Source organism: Salmo salar, chromosome ssa23, assembly GCF_905237065.1.
Source record: "Salmo salar chromosome ssa23, Ssal_v3.1, whole genome shotgun sequence".
Lineage (NCBI taxonomy): Eukaryota > Metazoa > Chordata > Actinopteri > Salmoniformes > Salmonidae > Salmo > Salmo salar.
This window is the reverse complement of record NC_059464.1, coordinates 43,684,491-43,702,061: the sequence shown is the minus strand read 5'-3', so window position 1 is coordinate 43,702,061 and position 17,571 is coordinate 43,684,491. Positions and strand designations below refer to the sequence as shown.

At 41.7% G+C, this 17,571-nt stretch overlaps 1 protein-coding gene across 1 annotated transcript in view; it reads left to right on the top strand.

Moving 5' to 3' along the window:
• The window catches only part of LOC106584708 (AT-rich interactive domain-containing protein 3B), a 34,387-nt gene extending 17,261 nt beyond the window's left edge, over window positions 1-17,126 (top strand). Inside the window, exons 3-9 of the mRNA XM_014170223.2 lie at window positions 6,069-6,143; window positions 8,172-8,244; window positions 12,793-12,976; window positions 13,317-13,570; window positions 14,477-14,758; window positions 14,958-15,053; window positions 15,226-17,126. Of these exons, the coding sequence (XP_014025698.1) occupies window positions 6,069-6,143; window positions 8,172-8,244; window positions 12,793-12,976; window positions 13,317-13,570; window positions 14,477-14,758; window positions 14,958-15,053; window positions 15,226-15,371 (1,110 nt within the window). The 3' untranslated portion in view covers window positions 15,372-17,126. The remainder of the gene's footprint in view (window positions 1-6,068; window positions 6,144-8,171; window positions 8,245-12,792; window positions 12,977-13,316; window positions 13,571-14,476; window positions 14,759-14,957; window positions 15,054-15,225) is intronic.
• The last annotated feature ends 445 nt before the right edge of the window (window positions 17,127-17,571 follow it).

Here is a 17,571-nt window from a genome sequence, read left to right as displayed (position 1 = left end):
CTGAAGATCTCGTACAACGCTGTATACTGTTCCCTTCACAGAACAGCGCAAACTGGCGCTAACCAGAATAGAAAGAGGAGTGGGAGGCCCCGGTGCACAACTGCGCAAGAGGACAAGTACATTAGTATGTCTAGTTTGAGAAACAGACGCCTCACAAGTCCTAAACTGGCAGCTTCATTAAATAGTACCCACAAAACACCAGTCTCATTGTCAACAGTGAAGAGGCGACTTCGGAATCCTGGCCTTCTAGGCAGAGTTCCTCTGTCCAGTGTCTTGTGTTTTTTTTGCCCATCTTAATCTTTTCTTTTTATTGGCCAGTCTGAGATATGGCTTTTTCTTTGCAGCTCTGCCTAGAAGGCCAGCATCCCGGAGTCGCCTCTTCACTGTTGATGTTGAGACTGGTGTTTTGAGGGTGCTTTTCTTTCAAAAACATGGACATATCTAAGTGACCCCAAACTTTTGAACGTGTGCGCGTGCGTATACATAACGTAACAAGCTCTTTCCCTTGACAAACTGACCAAGTGAAAACTATGATTCCTTTTTGATGTCACCTGTTAAATCCACTTCAATCAGTGTAGATGAAGGGGAGGAGACAGGTTGAAGAATGATTTTTAAGCCTGAGACATGGATTGTGTGTGTGTGCCATTCAGAGGGTAAATGGGCAAGACAAAATATTTAAGTGCCTTTGAACAGGCTATGGTAGTAGGTGCCAGGCACACCGGTTTGTGTCAAGAACTGAAACGCTGCTGGGTTTTTCCACACTCAACAGTTTCCCGTGTGATTCAAGAATGGTCCACCACCCAAAGGACATCCAACCAACTTGACACAACTGTAGCAAGCATTGGAGTCAACATGGGCCAGCTTCCCTGTGGAACGCTTTCAACACCTTGTAGAGTCCATGACCTGATGAATTGAGGCTGTTCTGAGGACAACAGGGGAGGAGGTGCAACTCAATATTAGGAAGGTGTTCTTAATGTTTGGTATACTCAGTGTATCGTTGTGGAGAGGGGTAGTGATGTGGAGTATTAAAAAAATATATATATATATATGGTAATGTTTGGTTATACTCGGTGTATAGCTTTTGGATTTATTTTGTTTTTGCTTGCTCCCTTGCATTGTGCGGTAAAGGATGGTAATGTTTGAAAAGAGGTTTAAGATTCTAGAATTATCTAAAATGGAGTTAAATTTTTTTGAAATGTCATCCATTTTAGTAGCCTTATTGAGGAAAAGACTTGGCTTTTTATTTTCTTAATAGCAATAATGTTGTAGCAATCTGGTGTCTTCGAATGTTTCCTTTTTAAAAAAAACAAATATCTTTGGAGATTAATAACCTATCAGTCTTGAAACGTACAGAATGCACACCCCACCCGATGAGCAACAACTTCCACAGTGCTGGGCCAGGGCCAGCCATGTTTAATCCTTGATGAGCAACAACTTCCACAGTGCTGGGCCAGCCATGTTTAATCCTTGATGAGCAACAACTTCCACAGTGCTGGGCCAGGGCCATGGCCAGCGATGTTTAATCCTTGATGAGCAACAACTTCCACAGTGCTGGGCCACGGCCATGGCCAGCGATGTTTAATCCTTGCGTGTGACCAGGCACACCAGCTAACCATGACATCACTGAGCTAACGCTGTTGGATAAAGACTCTTATCCGCTCAGATAACCCCGGGCACAGCAAGGGGCCAGACCAATTATTTGGACTTGTGGAGGGGAGAGTGGAGGCCCAATAAGTTGATTAAAGATCATTTGGATGAAAGATTTGCCCTCCCACTGCTGCAACTGTGTGTTTTAAGGGATAAGGTTTCACTGCAGGAGCAGCTGCACCTCTGGTAATGAAGCTCATTACTAGAAAAGCAACGGACAACGAACACAATTGGATCTAATCGATGGCAATTTGAATGCACAGAGATACCGTGATGAGATCCTGAGGCCCGTTGTCATGCCATTCATCCGCTGCCATCACCTCATGTTTCAACATAATGCATGGTCCCATGTCGCAAGGATCTGTACACAATTCATGAAAGCCGAAAATGTCCCAGTTCTTCCATGGCCTGCATACTCACCAGACATGTCACCCATTGAGCATGTTTGGGGTGCTCTGGATAGATGCATACGACAGCGTGTTCCAGTTACCGCCAATATCCAGCAACTTCACACAGCCATTGAAGAGGACTGGGACAACATTCTACAGGCCACAATCAACATCCTGATCAACTCTATGCGAAGGAGATGTGTCGCGCTGCATGAGGCAAATGGTCACACCAGATACGGACTGGTTTTCTGATTCACGCCCCTACTTTAAAAAAAAAAGAAGTTCTGTGACCAACAGATGCATATCTGTATTACCAGTCATGTGAAATCCATAGAATTACTGATTTCCTAATATAAACTAACTCAGTTTTTATATTTTTGTTCACTATAGTTAGTGTATTATTCGATACAAGTAGAGTTTTTTAGATCAACTAAGTGATTATATTGTGGAAAAATAGAAGTTCCCTGAATGCTTTTACCCTGATCTGCGTTTTGCTCTCTGTTGTAGGGTCCTCTTATCTTAAACGAGCAGTAAGTGGTCAGAATTGAAAGCCTAGAAAGTAATCACTAAAAGGAGATGACCAAGTGGAGCTTTTTGTCAATAGTGAAATCCCACTATGGATCTGTCTATCTCCTCAACAGGGAAGGGGATTTTATTTTCACTTTATTACCAACGAGTCACTCCGATCAGGGCAGGGGCATCTGCTTCCCCGTCAATAGAAAGGTCCGGTCTGTTGGTCGGTTGCTCAGGGCAACCAGACTGCCATTATTAGAATAATATATAGCCACCGGTTTGGCCATTATTGCTGCTTTATGCGACAGCTGTACTCACAGGGGTACTGTTACGGCTCGACAATACGGCCTTTACAATGGATTGGCTGTATCTGTCTTTGAGGACGGACTGTAGTTAAAAGCGTAACACACAGGGAACCATACAGGGCTTTTCAATGGGTTTTGTGTAGATGGACTGTTCCTAAAGAATAGCCCCCCCCAGCTATTGTAGGTTTGGTGGTCTCCAGAACTAATGTGTATCTGGCTACATGAGAAGAATAAAAAACAACACAGGGAGCATGAAGAAAAAGTATTGTTATGCAGAATACGAATTAATCATCCTTTTTAAGTGGATCTTGCGAGACATTGATTCGTCAGGCGGCTTTTACAACAGTGATTTTTATACTAGATTTTCCAAAACGACCACCAACCAGCTCCGTAGGACCATATTGGAAAGGATTCATATCTCCATAAATAACTGGTACACACTGCCAAATGATGGCTTAGAAATGTTAGTTGGTGTCTTGAACCTATAAAATGGTCAGCGTATGCCATTGATATTTGTCCCTTGAATATTTTGAAGACGAGGTGCCCAAAAAAACCTACCCAAAATACTGACTCTTGAACATACTGTCAAATGGGTTTCCTAAAGTCTACTAAATACAGTGATTATAAAATATGACATTCTGCATTTTGTCAATTTCAAGAAATGTGACAAGAAACCTTCCCTGTACTTAGAATGTTGGCAATGGAACCATGGACATGAAGCCATTTCCAATATAACTCTACCTTGATGGAATAGGACATGATACTAAGGCTACCATTTACTTTTTATGCCAGCACTGTTTTGGTACATGTTATATATCATTCTTATCCACAGATATTACACAATATTTAGAAATCATTAGGAGCATGCTCAAAATGTTATCCTCTCAATTGAGGGATATATAGGATATAGATAGATATATATCTATCTATCTATCTATGATTTAAACAGCATTTTGGCCACATTTTTGGTAATATAAAAAAAAACATACATGATCTCTTTGATTGTATTTTCTACTCTACCGTGAACATTTTAAGCCATCATTTATTTCACTTACTAATGGCCAATTATAAATAACAGAACAGTAATTTTAGAGGACATTTCCACCACATTTCTGCATTAAGTTTAAAGGACAGTGCATTCGGAAAGTATTCAGACTCCTTCACTTTTTCAACATTTTGTTACATTACAGCCTTAATCAAAAATTGATTATATGAATTGTTTTCCTCAATCTACACACAGAACCCCATAATGAGAAAGTGAAAACAGGTTTCTAGTTTTTTTTGCAAATGTATAAATACCTTATTTACATAAGTATTCAGACCCTTTGCTATGAGACTCGAAATTGAGCTCAGGTGCATCCTGTTTCCATTGATCATTCTTGATGTTTCTAAAACTTGATTGTAGTCCATCTGTAGTAAACTCGATTGGAAATGATTTGGAAAGGCACACACCTGTCTATATAAGGTCCCACAGTTGACAGTGGATGTCAGAGCAAAAGCCATGAGGTCAAAGGAATTGTCTGTAGGTCTGGGGAAGGGTACCAAAAAAAAGTCTGCAGCATTTGAAGGTCTACGAGAACACTGGCCTCCATTCTTATTAAATGGAAGAAGTTTGGAACCACCAAGAGCTGGCCACCCGGCCAAACTGAGCAATCGGGGGAGAAGGCCCTTGGTCAGGCAGGTGATCAAGAACCCGATGGTCACTCTGACAGAGCTCCAGATTTCCTCTGTGGAGATGAAGAGGGAAAAAAATCTAAGATGTCACTACAGCAAAAAAAAAAAAAAAAACGCTTATTTAGACATGACCTAGCTAGGTGTGAAATTTAGTGGCTCTTACTTTTGTAATGTTTTTTCACGTAGCCACTGGACTATGGTCAAATTTACTTTAATATGACCCCTTATTCAGGTCTTAACAGTAGTTTTTATGATCAGAATTGTCTGTATAATTGTTTCAGTGCTTGGGAGCAGAGCTGTCTGAGACACCAGCTGGAGTAGGTCATTGTGTCCTTGAAGCCAAGAGAACAAACAAAATCCACAGCTGTATAAATGGAGAACATCGCTCATGGTGGGTCACGCTATGCAAATAAAGGTGAAGTCTCACTCACACTCACACACACACACACACACACACACACAGGTTTCCATCCACTGGCTCTCCCTGAACCCTGTTTTGTAGCTGGTAGAATATTGAGAATATAGGGCAGAGAGTATGGGGGTAAGTATGGGGGTGTTGGATACAAAAGAACACACACTGGACAGAGCAACTCTGCCTAGAAGGCCAGCATCTCGGAGTCGCCTCTTCACTGTTGACGTTGAGACTGGTGTTTTGCGGGTACTATTTAATGAAGCTGCCAGTTGAGGACTTGTGAGGCGGTTGTTTCTCAAACAAGACACTCTAATGTACTTGTCCTCTTGCTCAGTTGTGCACCGGAGCCTCCCACTCCTATTCTGGTTAGAGCCAGTTTGCGCTGTTCTGTGAAGGGAGTAGTACACAGCGTTGTATGAGATCTTCAGTTTCTTGGCAATTTCTCGCATGGAATAGCCTTCATTTCTCAGAACAAGAATAGACTGACGAGTTTCAGAGAAAGTGTTTTGTTTCTGGCCATTTTGAGCTTGTAATCGAACCCACAAATGCTGATGCTCCAGATACTCAACTAGTCTAAAGAAGGCTAGTTTTATTGCTTCTTTAATCAGTACTACAGTTTTCAGCTGTGCTAACATAATTGCAAAAGGGTTTTCTAATGATCAATTAGCCTTTTTTTAAATGATAAACTTGGATTAACTAACACAACGTGCCATTGGAACACAGGAGTGATGGTTGCTGATAATGGGCCTCTGTACGCCTATGTAGATAATCCATAAAAAAAATCTGCCGTTTCCAGCAACAATAGTCATTTACAACATTAACAATGTCTACACTGTATTTCTGATCAATTTGATGTTATTTTAATGGACAAAAAATTTGCTTTTCTTTAAAAAACAAGAACATTTCTAAGTGACCCCAAACTTTTGAGCGCGCGCGTGTGTGTGTGTGTGCGTTTTATTAAGTCTTCGCAGGTTTATTGTATAGAAAGAGGAGAGGCTGCTGACAAAGCAGTAGCACGGATTCAAACCCATTCTGCTGCGGTACATATGCACTGGAGGCAGCAGCCCCTTTATATATGTGTGTGTGTGTGTGCATGTGTAACCATGTTTTTTTTTTGTGTGTTTACAGAAAGGCAGTGTTGGCTGGGCGGAGGAGAATGAAGGAGGCAAAACAAGAGGAGAGCCGTCCAGAGACTTCGCCAAGGTAATCAGATTTTAAAGAAGGATGTAAGCTGATGCATTAAGCTCAGCTAAACTAAAACTAATCCACACAGACCGTCTGAGCTAAGCTACATTCCCATGCTCTACCCGTGTATTTAAAAGGAGTGGACTGGTGTAAGGAAATATGGTGGAAACTCCCTCCAACTATGCTTGCACCAATCCAATGCATTTTTAAATGCCTGAGTGGGTAGTGAACAAGTGCACACTTCTTAGAGAGTAGTTACTCAGCCCTATACTCCAAACTGGATTAGTTTGATGATTCATTTTGTACACAAAATCTTGATGTGGCTTCTATTTTGTCAAATTTTCAGTGTGGCATGCCTACAGAGTTCTGAAATCTGATTGCAGCTGACAACCAGTCTTGTTGAGACGTGTGTAGTTTTTCTCCGATGGTCTTCGTGGGCCTACCACTGGATAGTATGTCTGAATAGTGAATAAACAGAATTGTGTTTGGATGGTCGTTAACCCAATGAGTCCCACCGTAACTCTGGCCTATTTTGGACTTTTAAAACTTTTTTTTAATTTTTGAAACATTGTGTGTTTGGGTGTCAATTCTGGGTTTGTACCATTAGATTTGTCTATTTCCTCTGCGTCTGTAGATGCCAGCCATTAGTGTGTGATTAACGGGATGGCAGATCCCGAAGGGGCCCGGGCCGTCTCTTTTCTATACAAAAGAGTCCGAATGGTTTGAGCTACAAACTATCTATGAAAAGCTGAGACCCTCACGAACACACACATGTAACATGTTTTGCTCTATGACACACAAGCTACACAACCATCGTTAGAAGGTACAGGGTTCTTCTACATAGAAGATCATAGGAAATCCCAGGACATAGTGTCTATAATACTGTAAGGGGTTCTTCTACATAGAAGATCATAGGAAATCCCAGGACATGGTGTCTATAATGCTGTAAGGGGTTCTTCTTCATAGGAAATCCCAGGACATTGTGTCTACAATACTGTAAGGGGTTCTTCTACATAGAAGATCATAGGAAATCCCAGGACATAGTGTCTATAATACTGTAAGGGGTTCTTCTACATGGAAGATCATAGGAAATCCCAGGACATTGTGTCTACAATACTGTAAGGGGTTCTTCTACATGGAAGACCATAGGAAATCCCAGGACATAGTGTCTATAATACTGTAAGGGTTTCTTCTACATAGACGATCATATGAAATCCCAGGACATAATGTCTATAATACTGTAAGGGGTTCTTCTACATAGATCATATTAAATCCCAGGACATAGTGTCTATAATACTGTAAGGGGTTCTTCTACATGGAAGATCATATGAAATCCCAGGACATAATGTCTATAATACTGTAAGGGTTCTCTTCTAGTAAATCCCAGGACATAGTGTCTATAATACTGTAAGGGGTTCTTCTACATAGAAGATCATAGGAAATCCCAGGACATAATGTCTATAATACTGTAATAAGCTCACATAGTTGATGTCACAAACTCCAAACTCCACAGAGTTGTCACTGACTAGTTGGATATTAATTTCCCACTGAGAGAACCAGCATTCATATAAATGCATTTTTATCAGGTTGTTGCTTTTGCTGACCTTTTTTAAAAAAATGTATTGCCATTTGTCAAATCAACTCGCGACTTCAACTGTTTGTCAAATTGTTGTGTTCTACTTGTAGCCCTGGTTGTCCTGAAAAGACAACGGTAACACTTCATTGTGAGGCTAAATATAATTGCTGGGTGGGCAGATAAATGAAAGTCAGATCAATTGAAAGACAAGTTTTGTCTGCTATCTCAGGGCTGATTGGGTTAACTAAGTTATTTATAAAGTCGATTAAGTGAAGGAACAGAGGTCTGGTGATTTTGGGTTAAACTACGGCAGTATTTTTACAACCTCCCGCTTTGGGCTGGTTGTGACAATAAGTAGTTCATGCATGCAGAATTACTGTCTTAACTCATTTAGCAACGGAATCCCTAGTTTGAAAGCAACTATTTAACTCTGTGATAAAGTTATTAACAAAGTTAATTTCCACCCCCAGCTGTATGAACTGGACAGTGACCCAAACCGGAAGGAGTTCCTTGATGAACTGTTTGTCTTCATGCAGAAAAGAGGTAAACCTCCAGTCTTTTTATTGTAAAGCCAGTTCTGCTTTAGTGGAAAACATTGCACCTGAGGATTCCTCACTTGGAGTGAACATGTGAAACTTCAGTCGAGCTGTTTTAAGATTATACTGCACATTCCAAACTCTCATAGAATAACGTAGCATGCCTCTCATCTAAACTCTCATAGAATAACGTAGCATGCCACTCATCTAAACTCTCATAGAATAACGTAGCATGCCTCTCATCTAAACTCTCATAGAATAACGTAGCATGCCTCTCATCTAAACTCTCATAGAATAACGTAGCATGCCTCTCATCTAAACTCTCATAGAATAACGTAGCATGCCACTCATCTAAACTCTCATAGAATAACGTAGCATGCCACTCATCTAAACTCTCATAGAATAACGTAGCATGCCTCTCATCTAAACTCTCATAGAATAACGTAGCATGCCTCTCATCTAAACTCTCATAGAATAACGTAGCATGCCACTCATCTAAACTCTCATAGAATAACGTAGCATGCCTCTCATCTAAACTCTCATAGAATAACGTAGCATGCCACTCATCTAAACTCTCATAGAATAACGTAGCATGCCACTCATCTAAACTCTCATAGAATAACGTAGCATGCCACTCATCTAAACTCTCATAGAATAACGTAGCATGCCACTCATCTAAACTCTCATAGAATAACGTAGCATGCCACTCATCTAAACTCTCATAGAATAACGTAGCATGCCACTCATCTAAACTCTCATAGAATAACGTAGCATGCCACTCATCTAAACTCTCATAGAATAACGTAGCATGCCACTCATCTAAACTCTCATAGAATAACGTAGCATGCCTCTCATCTAAACTCTCATAGAATAACGTAGCATGCCTCTCATCTAAACTCTCATAGAATAACGTAGCATGCCACTCATCTAAACTCTCATAGAATAACGTAGCATGCCACTCATCTAAACTCTCATAGAATAACGTAGCATGCCTCTCATCTAAACTCTCATAGAATAACGTAGCATGCCACTCATCTAAACTCTCATAGAATAACGTAGCATGCCACTCATCTAAACTCTCATAGAATAACGTAGCATGCCACTCATCTAAACTCTCATAGAATAACGTAGCATGCCTCTCATCTAAACTCTCATAGAATAACGTAGCATGCCACTCATCTAAACTCTCATAGAATAACGTAGCATGCCACTCATCTAAACTCTCATAGAATAACGTAGCATGCCACTCATCTAAACTCTCATAGAATAACGTAGCATGCCACTCATCTAAACTCTCATAGAATAACGTAGCATGCCTCTCATCTAAACTCTCATAGAATAACGTAGCATGCCACTCATCTAAACTCTCATAGAATAACGTAGCATGCCACTCACCCAAGACATGTTTAATGTTCCATTTCCTCTTTCAGTTTGGTTCTGGACGGAGTTGTTGTTCATTGTTAATTTTTTCACAGTCTTTAAGAAGTAAGGATCGATCTTAACCTTATGTCCTAGGAGCCATGTCTATTCATGGTTTATGAGTGCAATACTGCAGGAATGTCGGTAATGGCTGGTTAAACAGTTAAAATCTTATAGTTCAAATGTTATTGAAGATGTCAGCTGTGATTAAAGCTAGGGCCATGCTTTACGCCTTACAATAATGTACCCTCTTTAGCCCCCCCCCCCCCCCCACCATGCGCCGTATGTTCAGTCTATCCCCTATATTCAAATATGGATGTTTTACAAATGTATGTATATTTCTGCCTAGATGCGCTTTTAAATGAGTAATTTTTAGCTCAATGACTGGAAGTTTATGGGAACGGCAAGCATGTTGCGCTAGCGCTATTAGCAATGCAAAGTGGGGGTGTTTGGGTGAGGAGGGGGATAGGAAGGCGGTTAAGGGGCCCCTCTGTTTCAATTAGGCCTGATGGATGAACAAGCCTCTCTAATTCAGGGCCTCTTCTTTCATACAATGCTTTCAGAAAGTATTCACACCTAGGGCTGTTAGCGTGACTGTATTACCGCCACACCAGCGGTCACGACTCATGACCGCAGTCGAATTCCACGTGACCATTTAGTCACGGTAACGAGGCTTCTCCAAGCTCTGCTGCTGCTGATGGTCATTTAGTAGACATGTATTTTTCCCCCTTGTTCCCAGACAGGTGCATGATAATGGTCCATTCTAAATCCAAACTCATATTCAATATTCAAACCCTTCACATTTTGTTACCGTTACAGGCTTATTCCTAAATGGATTTAAATCGTTTTTCCCCTCATCAATCTACACAGAATACCCCATAATGACAATGCAAACACAGGTTTGTATTTTTTATTTTTTTTTGCAAATGTATTAAAAGTTAAACAAAATGAAATCACATTTATATAAGTATTCAGACCCTTTACTAAGTACTTTGTTGAAGCACCTTTGGCAGCGATTACATCCTCGAGTCTTCTTGGGTTATGACGCTACAAGCTTGGCACACCTGAATTTGAGGAGTTTTTCCCATTCTTTTCTGCAGATCCTCTCAAGATCTGTCATGTTGGATGGGGAGTGTCGCTGCACAGCTATTTTCAGATCTGTCCATAGATGTTAGATCGGGTTCAAGTTCGCGCTCTGGCTGGGCCACTCAAGGACATTCAGACTCGTTCCGAAGCCACTCCTGCATTGTCTTGGCTGTGTGCTTAGGGTTGTTGTCCTGTTTTTAAGGTGAACCTTTGCCCCAGTCTGAGGTCCTGAGCTCTCGGGAGCAGGTTTTCATCAAGGATCTCTCTGTATTTTGCCCCGTTCATCTTTCCCTCGATCCTGACTAATCTCCCATTCCCTGCCGCTGAAAATTATCCCCACAGTATGATGCTGCCACCACCATGCATCACGTGGGGATAGTGCCAGGTTTCCTCCAGATGTGACGCTTGGCGTTCAGGCCAAAGTGTTCATCTTGGTTTCGTCAGACCAGAGAATCTTGTTTCTCATGGTCTGAGAGTCCTTTAGGTGCCTTTTGGCAAACTCCAAGTGGGCTGTCGTGCCTTTTACTGAGGAGTGGCTTCCGTCTGGCCACTCTACCATAAATGCCTGATTGGTGGAGTGTTGCAGGGATGGTTGTCCTTCTGGAAGGTTCTTCCATCTCGACAAAGGAACTCTGGAGCTCTGTCAGAGTGACCATTGGCTTCTTGGTCACCTCCCTGACCAAGGCCCTTCTCCCCCAATTGCTCAGTTTGGCCGGGCAGCCAGCTTTTATTTTTTTATATTTCACCTTTATTTAACCAGGTAGGCCATTTGAGAACAAGTTCTCATTTACAACTGCGACCCGGTCAAGATAAAGCAAAGCAATGCGACAAAAACAACAACAGAGTTACACATGGAATAAACAAACATACAGTCAGTAACACAATAGAAAAACCTGTATACAGTGTGTGCAAATGAAGTAAGGAGGTAAGGCAATAAATAGGCCAAAGAGGTGAAATAATTACAATTTATCATTAACACTGAATTGATAAATGTGCAGATGGTGATGTTCAAGTAGAAATACTGGGGTGCAAAAGAGCAAGAAGATAAAATAACAATATGAGGTAGTTGGGTGTGCTATTTATAGATTGGCTGTGTATAGGTACAGTGATCGGTCATAGATGGAAATGGCTTCGTTTTTCATATAATTTTATATCTCTGAAGTGTTGGACTTCATTGTCAGGGTAGGGATCAATTCCATTACAAATCAGTTAAGATGAAAATAATAAATTCACATTTCCTAATTTCTTTTTAATTTTATGTTATGATTCAGACAGTGGTTTGCAAGACAAAACACAGGTTCTTCATGACCTGCTGAATAGACTTCTAGCTTTACTGTAGGTTTGTAGGCTAATGGACCCACAATGGATGACATCATTTGGGACAGACATCTACAGAGGTTTACTGGTTGTGCTACATGTTAGCCCTTCCTGCCCTTAATTCCCCGCTCGGCAACAAATGGCATGATTTGAAAACACGTGTGTGTGTGTGTGTGTGTGTGTGTTTACAAACTCATCCCCATGTCTAAAGTAAGAAATAATCCCAACCCAACAACTGCCGTTTAGCCCCCTTCGTTAATTGGTTTTAGGATTGACTGTCAATCCTCATTTCTGAGATTCCTCACTCTCTTCCTCTCCATGACTCGGTCCACCTGCCATTTACAATAGTTCTCCTATTACCTGACTGTTTTAATCTGGGTTAAATAGGTGTTCTGCACATTAGGCCAGTAACCGAAAGGTTGCTGGATCAAATCCCCGAGCTGACAAGGTAAAAATCTGTTGTTCTGCCCCTGAACAAGGCAGTTAACCCACTGTTCCCCGGGCGCCGAAGACATATATGTCGATTATGGCAGCCCCCCCCCCCCACGCCTCTCTGATTCAGAGGGGTTGGATTTTAAATGCGGAAGACACATTTCAGTTGAATGCATTCAGTGTTACCCATGTTTCTCCAGGCACCCCAGTGAACCACATCCCCATCATGATATCTACCACCATCTTGGATCTGTAGACGTCTAGTTTCAACTCTTCTACCTGTTTTTACCTCTTTCTCCAGGCACCCCGGTGAACCGCATCCCCATCATGGCTAAGCAGATTCTGGACCTGTACATGCTCTACAAGCTGGTGACGGAGAAGGGCGGCCTGGTGGAGGTCATTAACAAGAAGATCTGGAGAGAGATCACGAGAGGACTCAACCTGCCCACCTCCATCACCTCAGCAGCCTTCACCCTCCGCACACAGTGAGTCTACTCTGGACCATGTTCATTCTGCACCAAAACAGAAGTAAATGTTCCCGAAATTGAGGTTATCGGTGGAGACACTATGTGAACCTGTCCAATAAGAAATGTTTTTATTTTACCGTTACAAACCAGTTTATAACGTCTTCTTACAGTGTGCCCAAATGAACCTAACCCAGCACTATCTACAACCACCAACACCCCCCGGCTACTCAGTAGATGTTAGTTGTTTTCAAATGAGAAATGATTTCTTATAGGCAACAAACATTTTTCTGTTCATGATAGAAATGTACTTCTAAATGCATAAGAAATCCAACCACTGCCTCGTCATACGTCCACCCAGGTATATGAAGTACCTCTACCCATACGAGTGTGAGAAGAAAAGGCTGAGCTCTCCAGGCGAGCTCCAGGCTGCTATAGACGGTAACCGAAGGGAAGGCCGAAGACACAGCAACAGCCTGTACCGCTTCTCCCCCTCCACCGCCCCTGGCCACCCACACCACTCCCTCCTCTCTCCCCCCAAGATGCCCCACCACTCCTCAGCCGGTCACAACGGCCTGCACACCTCCCTCAGCCCATCTCTGAAAAGATCCACAGGTATTTCTATACATATTTTAAACGTGTAATTGTTTTTGGTATGTAGTTTTGGAAATCCTCCATTGTGTTCATCTACTGTGATAGCTGCTGTCATGTGGCTACCTTGTGATGGGCTACCTAGTTTTGACACCACATTTACAAGGAGTTAATGTGTTATGGCACCCTCTGCTGTTTACTTCATTTCATCTTTATTTAACCAGGTAGGCCAGTTGAAACAAATATATATACAGTGAACTGTCTATTCAAATCAAAAGTGTCACGTGCACAGGATACAGGGTGTAAATGGAACAGTGAAATGCTCTCCTCTACACGAAGAAGCAATACAAAGTAGTAATGAAATGAGAACATGGTAATGATTCAGACATGATCACTGGGCTCCCGAGTGGCGCAGCAGGGTAAGGCACTGCATCTCAGTGCAAGAGGCGTCACTACAGTCCCTGGTTTGAATCCAGGCTGTATCACAGTATTAAATAAAGGTTAAATAAAGAATGAATCACTCACCATCCAGATAGCATGGATCTGATCCAAAGTAAACAAATGGCTGACCATGCTTCTGAATCGAATCTAACGGCCATGCTTCTGAATCGAATCTAACGGCCATGCTTCTGAATCGAATCTAACGGCCATGCTTCTGAATCGAATCTAACGGCCATGCTCCTGAATCGAATCTAACGGCCATGCTCCTGAATCGAATCTAACGGCCATGCTCCTGAATCGAATCTAACGGCCATGCTCCTGAATCGAATCTAACGGCCATGCTCCTGAATCGAATCTAACGGCCATGCTCCTGAATCGAATCTAACGGCCATGCTCCTGAATCGAATCTAACGGCCATGCTTCTGAAACAACGTGATATTTGAGGGGTGACTGATCTATGAAAATTTCTCTGCCTCTGTTCCCTCTCAGAGGAGATTTCAACCCCCATGCTTCCAAGCCGTCTACCCATGGCCCATGCTCTCTCCCTGGGGCAGCAGCAGCAGCTAGCCCAAGCCGCCTCCCTGGAGCACCTTCGAGAGAAGCTGGAGAGGGCTGCTGGAGGAGGAGAGGGTCCAGACATGAAGATGGCTCGTTTGGCCATGGAGGAACAGCAGAGACTGATGCAGCAGGCATTCCAACAGAACCTTCTGGCTATGGCATCTCACTTCAACCCTGGCATGAAGCAGCTCAAACTCAATAACAGCAGACACGGTTGGTACTGGGCTGGGTGTGTTGGCTACCAATTAGTTGTCATATTCTACCGCTGACGTAGTCGGGTTTAGCCTGTTCTCAGATCTGTTTGTGCTCTTTCTAAACTCCATTGCAGCCCATTGTCAAGCCAAACATTTACTCACATAATTGAATTGTAAACATTAACAGACTGTCTCATTTTGTTTTTGTCCCACCTCAGAGAGTACCAGTGAACAAGACCTGTCTCTCAGTATTTCCAGTAATGGGGCAGCCAGCATCAGTGTGTCTGTGGAGGTCAATGGAACTCTATACTCAGGTGAGAGTAATCAAAAGATTATTAATGCTGTATTTCAGATTCTTGAGACATTTCTGACCCGTTCAGAAACAACTCCGATCCCCTTATTCCTTAGGCGGTGTGGCATTGAACTTGTCACACTCACACAGAGGCCCACTACTGACTAACAAATGTGTTCTTGCCTCCCCTGTAGGAATGCTGTTTGCCCAGAAGACTCCTGGTGCAGCCTCTGTGATGTCGGAGACCGTGGCTCCTGCTGGACAGAGTGGTTTTGGTGTCCTCTCCTCCTCTCAGAGCCCTTCCTCCGCATCCTCCTCTTCCTCCAAGGGGCCAAACTGACCATGGTGCTCCATCAGTCTCTCTCCAGTGTTACTCATGTTATTCTATTGGCCTGTGTTGAGGATAAATTAGTGCTCAATCAAATACCTCTTCTTTAGTCAAACTGAACTCGTCTGTGTTACTGATGACAAATATGGGGGTGGAAAATCAAAGGAATTTACCTTAAAAAACGAATTTACTTTGTTATTAGTAAGTTCATTTTTCTAATTGCACCCCTGACAACCAATCAACTGTTGTACAATCACTTTATCTTTGTACTGAACACAAATTTGCTTTAAAAACAAGCAATGCATTTTGGGAAAATCTAAATTAGAACCAGGTGAAGAGGCAAATTTTGTGTTTTGCTACACTTTTATTTTTTAATTTCTTTTAATTTCACGTATTACAAAAAAAGTGCTGTTTTCTTTGTATACCTCAATTCATTGGCTGTGAGAGCTACAGTATTAGTAAAGAACCACTTATTGCCACAACACAAACTGCTTGTGAACAGACTAATGTATTTAAATCATGTAAGGACTCACGATTAGATTTTAGTTTATTTTCTAAACCTTTAGAATAAAGCAAAAAAGCATGATTGAAAAGGTTTGTGTAAAAGCAGATTTTTTTGTAGTTTTATTTTTTTAATTATTTTTTAATTTTTTTACATCAAAATACTGTATGGTGATTGTCTATACTCTGGAGCCGATTGGTTGTCTACCTCATTTGATGGTTTTTACATTATGTAGCCATCACTTCTGTTTACGATATGTTATTATAGCCATCAGCAGGACAATATGGATGCCAATAAGGGCTTTCAACCGGTGCGTTCATTTTAACTCGCCTTTGGCGCCGGTTGGGTAGAGTTGACACATTTTAGACCATCCTAAAGTGAAAGCTCCCCCTGTTCACAGGCAGGGTGAGGTGAAACTGATGCACCCAAAAGTCATGATCTCTTACAATTAACTAAAGTAACTGGTAACAGCTCAGAGATGAGCTGTTTTGTAAAACCGGAAACTATACACGTCTTACCTCATTTAAAGGGGAAGTTCAGTATTTTACAACTTGTTGTTTACATTGTTCCTCACCCTGAAAGTATTCTATGACCCTGGAGAAACTGTACTTTCAGGGTGAGGATCCATCTAGCATTTTAAGTTGTAAAATACTGAACTTCCTCTTTTAAGGACTTTCCATTTCGGGAAGTGATTTTCTCAGGAACTCACAGGACCAGGGTAGTCTGTCTTAGAATACTCTTCAGGAAAATTGTTCAGTATTCATACAGTGGGACACTGAAATAGGTCTACCTCACTTGTGACATCTGTGTCATGGGAGCTGGGTTGTGTTCATTAGTGCAAAATGCTTTGATAGATAGTGGGAGGGCTCAGCTGCCTGTATCTTTCAAACCAGTCATTGGTCAGGGACCTTATTTAATATGATAATTCTGTACGTACAATCATGGGGCCATAGTCATAGCCTGGTAAAACCATACTGAATGCTGTGTCAGTGTTTCCAGATCAGCGTTATTTCACTTTGCGAAAAACATTTTGTTTGGTTTAACCAGGCTAACAATCATGTATACCTCACACTGCAAACTCCACAAATCACACACACACAAAATGCCTCAGAATCACCAGCTAGCTGCATTATATACCAAAGACCTGATGTATTGATAGGAAACGATTCAAATGTTTTTGGTGTTTGTTCACTCAATGTATTCTTATGTGGACAAGAGGAACTAAATAAACTCCTTGAGGAAATAAAAGTCGCTTTCTCACTTTGTATTGCTGTTTGTGTTGCTGCTTCATAAGACCAAAAGCCTGATTGGTTTTTAACGCTTTAGGAATGTAGTTATAGATATGTATGAGACGTTATTAGCGCATGTGTCATGCATTATGAATGTCTCATAACTGACATGGATATAAGGTGTTATGTTTACTTTGCATTATGAAGAGGGTATTCATGGGAAGTGTTAGTTAGTAGGATGCAGTATAGGATGGATGCAGTATGATTCAGTGACCTGTTGGGGGTGGCATTGCCTCTTAGACTGAGATTACATCCAGCAACATCTCTGGAGCAGAGTCCATATCTGTGCTCTGTTTTTATTTCAAATGTGTATTACTGTTTTATTAAGCCTCTACCATAACCTCACAGATATCTGGTGTAATTCTCCTGTCTTGTCTGGTGTCCTTTGATCTTAAGTATTCTCCCATCTTTCTCTCGCTCT